General features: G+C 45.0%; 1 protein-coding gene across 1 annotated transcript in view; it reads left to right on the forward strand.

Annotated features, from left to right (window-relative positions):
• The window catches only part of arfgef3 (ARFGEF family member 3), a 58,265-nt gene extending 53,957 nt beyond the window's left edge, over positions 1–4,308 (forward strand). Inside the window, exons 38-43 of the mRNA XM_037782825.1 lie at positions 424–642; positions 782–953; positions 1,040–1,141; positions 1,637–2,025; positions 2,205–2,697; positions 2,972–4,308. Coding sequence (XP_037638753.1) covers positions 424–642; positions 782–953; positions 1,040–1,141; positions 1,637–2,025; positions 2,205–2,697; positions 2,972–3,163 — 1,567 coding nt within the window. The 3' untranslated portion in view covers positions 3,164–4,308. The remainder of the gene's footprint in view (positions 1–423; positions 643–781; positions 954–1,039; positions 1,142–1,636; positions 2,026–2,204; positions 2,698–2,971) is intronic.
• Positions 4,309–6,000: the final 1,692 nt, after the last annotated feature.

Raw genomic sequence — 6,000 nt, forward strand, 5'->3', positions numbered from 1 at the left:
ACAACCAACGTATCCACCTGTAGAGCTGCACAATGTGGAGAAAATATGTGGTGTGTGATGCATTTGTTGAATGCTGGTGTTATGAATCCTGAAAATTAGGTCAAATTTGCTGTGTAATGTAACGAAAATGATTTTAATTCTGAAATTATATTTTCCATGTCTATTATGGATTCAGCATTCTGACAACACACAGCCTTTTGTTATGGGTTTAATATGGGAATTCACACCACTGTAAACATACAAATATGATGCATCGTGCAGCGCTACTGTGTATCTGCATATCTGTGCTCATTGTACACAGTTGTACTGTGCTGAGTCATGTGTCGCTCGTAGCTTCCTGTCCATAGCATGACATATGAGTCCTGTTTAAATGTGCGAGTCCCTGTTGATCCTTCATTGTGACCTGGTTTCTGAATCCTGCAGGATCCCGTTCCGGACCATCGTGGTGAGCCTGTTGTCCCACCAGGTCCTGCTCCAGAACCTCTACGACATCCTGCTGGAGGAGTTCGTCAAGCAGCCTGAAGGAAACGAAAGAGTCACGCCTGTGACCTCTGACCCCAGCCGGGCCTCAGCAGGCTTCCTGCGCTACATCTCCATGACGAATTTAGCCATAATCCTGGATCTGCTGCTGGACTCTTACAGGTTACTGCAGCTAGAAAGTCAGACATGCATACATAATCCGGCTGGTTTGAAGAATAAAAACTAAGAGAGTCAGTATATAATAATAATGTCGATCAGCTTTACACTCAGCTATCTAACCTCCTGATGTCTTGTTCTGCAGGACAGCGCGGGACTTTGACACCCGGCCGGGTCTGAAGTACCTGCTGATGAAGGTGTCGGGTGTTTGTGGAGCGGCTAATCTTTACCGCCAGTCTGCCATGAGCTTCAACCTGTACTTCCAGGCGCTGCTGTGTGCCACGCTGAGCCAAGCCGAGAGCATGACCGCACAGCAGGTAGAAACTAGAACTTTATAAGGCTATAATAATACTGTATGTCAGACATCAAATGAGAAATGATTCATGCCTTGCATCGTATTCAGGTGAAGAGGATGCTGTATGAGGAAGAGGAGGGGAGCTCTGACTCTTCTCACCCCGGCTCTGCTTCCTCAGAGGACGAAGACATCTTTGAGGAAACGGCACAGGTGATGCCCACACACACACACAAACCAGGAAAAATCATCAACTGCACAGAAAATGTTGTGTTTTCCTTTTATTTGACATAAAAAGCAGAAGAAGAACAGTGTAGAAATGATGAGCAGTGATCGACACAAAAGCAAATAAAGAAAGAAAACAGAGCAGGTGCACTGACAGGTTGAATCTGTAATTATGTTTTTTGTCTTTTGGCTACACTGGCATATTTACAATGATGTTGATCATTGTATAGTGTCCCTGAGCGCAAATAAATAATTAAAAAGAGGTCACAGGTGACCACAGAAACAACAAAAATAAAAGATTTGCTGGGATTAGTCCTCCTGCTGCTCTCTTTTTTCTCTTATAGTTTGATCCTGTTTATTGAGCCCAGTCCTCGGAGGGTTTCCTGAACTTTTCACCCTCCGAATGTAACAAGAAAACCGTATTACTAATGTTGTAATATCTAAAATCAAATCATCCACTTTGCTCTATGTTTCCTCCGGCAGGTCAGCCCCCCTCGCGGTCGGGACAAACGTCACCACTGGCGAGCCCCGATCCCGTCCCTCAGCGTGCAGCCGCTGAGCAGCGCAGACTGGGCGTGGCTGGTCAAACGCCTCTACAAGCTGTGCATGGATCTTTGCAACAGCTACATCCAGATGCACTGCGACCTGGAGAGCACGCTGGAGGAGGTGGCGCTGCTGAGAGGTGGCGGAGGAGGTGGAGGAGGAGATCACGTCTTCTTCCTGCCTCTCTTCCAGTCCGAGACGTCCACCCCGACATCAGCAGGCGGGCTGTCGGCGAGAGGGACGCCGTCAGAGGAAGGCGGGAACAGGTCTCAGGCAGCGGACAGTGCAGCGTCGCCAGGGGACACGCTCACACCCAGTCCAGGAGTCAGGTCTGACTTTAGTCATATCACACATCAGATTGACCTGAGGTGCTTTTATTTTGATGAATACAGCTGTGTTCACCTGCCACCAGCATGTAACCCCACAGATGTGTTTGGTTACACATTTGATTGATGTACTAATGTAGTCACCTGTCCAATCAGAGTGACCATTTCCTCTCTCTTTACAGCTGCACAGGCAGTCTGCCCCCCCACTTCCGGACGGGCGGCGAGAGGAGGGACTCCGGCATCACAGGCAGCTCTGTAGGAGGAGCTCCTGGCAGCGCCGGACCGGGAAGGAGAAAGGAATGGTGGGAAAGCGCCGGGAACAAACTGTACACCATCGCCACGGACAAAACCATCAGCAAGCTGATGATGGAGTACAAACGCAGGAAACAGCAGCAGCAGCAGCCGCAGCAGAGCCACGTCAACCTGTTCATGAAGGAGCAGGGCCGGGCGGGAGGAGGAGGAGGAGGAGGAGGAGGAGGCGGGGAGAGGAGGGGCCCCGTGGAGCCACAAAGGCCCCCGCAGAGGCCCCAGCATCTGGTGGACCAGCAGGGTCCCCCCTTAAGGCATTCAGTCAGTGCAGGACCTGAGGTTCTGAGACAGGAGAAGAGACCACGGTCCGGATCCACCATCAGCTCCCACAGCATCTCACTGAGGGACTCCGAGGCTCAGATACAGGTACACATACATACAGATACAGTTTTACTGTCACACAAGTTTAAACTTTGTTTTGTTTATTTAGAGTAAAGTCAGATTAGAGGAGGTTTGATTAAGCAAGGATTAACATTAAGGACTGATAATTAGGACTAGTTTTACATCAGGGTTAGGTGTTACATTAGGCTGGCATTGTACCCCATAACAAAGCCCCCTGAGGCGCGTTTGTTTTCTGTCCAGATGACAAATGTCTGCTTGTATATTGAGCTTTGTTGAAACTGTTTCTCTCCCCTTGCAGGCGTGGACCAACATGGTCTTGACTCTCCTCAATCAGGTCCTCCTCCTGTCAGATTCCTCGTTCCTGGCGCTCCAGCCGGCGCTCTACCCCTGCCTCAGCCAGCTCACCTGCCACGTGACCGACGCCCGCGTCCGCCAGGCGCTGCGCGAGTGGCTGGGCCGCGTCGGCAGACTCTACGAAATCATCGTGTGACATTGCAGCGAAGGAATGCAAAAGCAGCGGACGAAGAGCGCAGTCTGTCGGTCAGTGAAGGACGTAAACAGATGAGAGGTGAATTAAGTTGGTTTGATGCCGGCGTGTGACGGCACCGCTGTGCGGTAGATTGACGAAGGGGTTTGATTGGCTGATGATGCGATGCAAAGGCGGACTGTGACGTCACAATGTAACAGACTGGTGGAACGAGCTGGACTGAGTCTCTCTCTGGTTGGTAGTCGCTGATGTTATCATACAGATTTTCTGGCGCTCGTAGACTGTTTATAAAGATGGACGACAAGACCCCCAAAAGTGAAGCCAAAACATCTGGATCGCCCCCTGGTGGCTGGCTGCAGTATAGGTCATAAATCCATAACTAAAATGTCAAAGTACACTTCAAATACATTTTTCCCAAAGATGCTTTATGTCATTTTAGGTAGTTCTCATCACGCTGATGTGTGTTCAAGTGTTCATTTTTCTGATAAGTTTGGTTTTAATTAGTTATTTGATGCTTTAAAAAGGGGATGAGACGTCACGTGTCAGCAGACACGATGATGTTTCTGAAACACAAATCTGTGTAAAATCTTTTTTTATATTTATGTTTTTAATTTTTATTATTATTATATAAAACTATTACTATGCAGACTGGCTCCAAATGACGTCAAAATCTCAAGATGGCAGCTCCTGTATCCGGGATATTTTGGCTTCACTTTTGTACAGTGGGGGGACGTGGAGACACGTCGTCCATCTTTATAGTCTACAGTGGCACTTTTGAAGAACAGGGAGGAACATTATGCGACATTAATTTGGAGGTTTCGATCGGCCAGTGAAAGGATTTAGTTTGTTTATGAAGGATTCTTTGTGGAAATGCTTTTGAAAAGTGAATGTGCCAGTTCTGCCTCTTGTTCTTCAGTTGAAGTTCACACACACACACACACACACACACACACACACACACACGCTGTGTCAAAGCTTTTAAATATGATTTTATCGTTAACAGTTATGAAAAACTGATTTTCAGAATTGCTCATAATTTTCGTCACATTATGCTTCCTCTAAGGTGATAAATAATTACTTTGAATTATTGCTTCATTCATCCTAACGTGGATGCAGACATAAATGTGCACATATGCAATGAATTATGATTATTGTTAGTTCTTGTCCGTGGCGCATTAACACTTCTTAAAGGTACCCTGTGTAGAAAACGGCTATACTTACATTCAGAGCATTGCAAAGTTTCTAAGTACAACGACTGCCAACAACTGTTTCTTCTGATTCTTCCAGCTGTTTGGTGTTTCAGCTGTTCAACATCTGCATGTTTTATGGCTTCCATGTACTAGTAAAGCATGAGATTCAAACGAAACTGAGACTCGCTCATCAAAACTTTGCTCTGTACAATCTCTACAGGGTACCTTTTTAAAGAAAAGTTTTATATTTTTCATCTCAGTTTTGGCTGCTATTACTACTGATTGTGAGCTCAGTAGCAATTCACTTCCTCAACAGATGATGAAAGGAGTGTCTCGGTCCTGCTTCACAATCAGTGACTCACAGCTCATCTCTGAGAAATGTTACGTAGAAACACCACAGCGGACGGATCACTAGCATCAAAAAATCCAGCTAGAATTAGGTCAACTTAAAATATTTATTTATTTTATTTCCTCAGAATCAGAGAGTGAGTGGAGACGCGTTTTGCATTTTATCCGATTGTATATGAATGTTTGTCGCTGCCGTGCATTTTCTATATCCGGCTTTAAATACTGTGCAGTCTCATTCACTCATTCACCTTCAACTGAATGTTTATTATTCACTCTTAAAGGAGCAGTGTGCAGGATTTGGCGGCATCTAGCGGTGAGGTTGCAGATTGCAACCAACTGAAACTTCTCCCGCTACTGTAGAAACATAGCGGCCGCCTCCGTGAAGAGGACCCAACTCCCAATGTAGATGTAAATGGCTCATTCTAAGCTAATGAAAACACAACAATTCGTATTTTCAGGTGATTATACAATAAAGAAAACATACCTATTAATATTATATTCCATTTCTGCCAGTAGATCCCCCTAAATGTTACACACTGTTCCTTCTGGAGTGTTTTTACCAAAATGGAGCAATCAAGTATTTATTTAAACCAAATACCACACACAGTATGTGTGTTTTAATGTTGAATGCTTATAATATACATGTTATTTTTGCTGTTTATTTGTGCACATGTATTTATGTAAATGCTTTATTATTTAAGATATTTAATGTGTCATATTGAGCATTTAATATATTTTTAGAGTTGTTTTTTTTATATTTTACCACTCAATGCAGTAGGTGCCTACTGTATACTGACTGAGATGAAATGAGCGGTATGTCACTGTCAGGTTAGGGGATTGATTCCCACACTGGGTTCTACGTTAATGCTTTTTTTTAAACTTGCCCAAAGTCAATTTTTATTTGCCACTGAAGAATAATGCCACATGCTCTCACCTGGATGATACTAGAAACACAGTAATGTTATCATGTTTGGATCAAAGAAAACAAACTGCGGTGTAATCACACCCGGAAATCTTTACCAGTAACACAACAGATACAGATCAAGATACTGTCACAACAACCAGCAGAATGAGCTGAATCTGTACTGACCTCTATTCGGGCTACTGTGCATTTTAGGACGGATTATGACCGAATGAATGACAGAAGAGCGTGTTGAACAGGCGCTAACTTCGCCAGCTCGGACCTTATTGAGGGCAGGTCGGGGAGGGAGGGGCATCAGAAGCTCCTAAGAAGATTTACTCTTCTTTTTTTCACCCTGTTTTTCAACATCTGAGGGTTTTTTGGCGCTTTCGTTTTCACTC

The sequence above is a fragment of the Sebastes umbrosus genome, chromosome 10 (assembly GCF_015220745.1).
Source record: "Sebastes umbrosus isolate fSebUmb1 chromosome 10, fSebUmb1.pri, whole genome shotgun sequence".
In the NCBI taxonomy this organism is placed as follows: Eukaryota; Metazoa; Chordata; class Actinopteri; order Perciformes; family Sebastidae; genus Sebastes; species Sebastes umbrosus.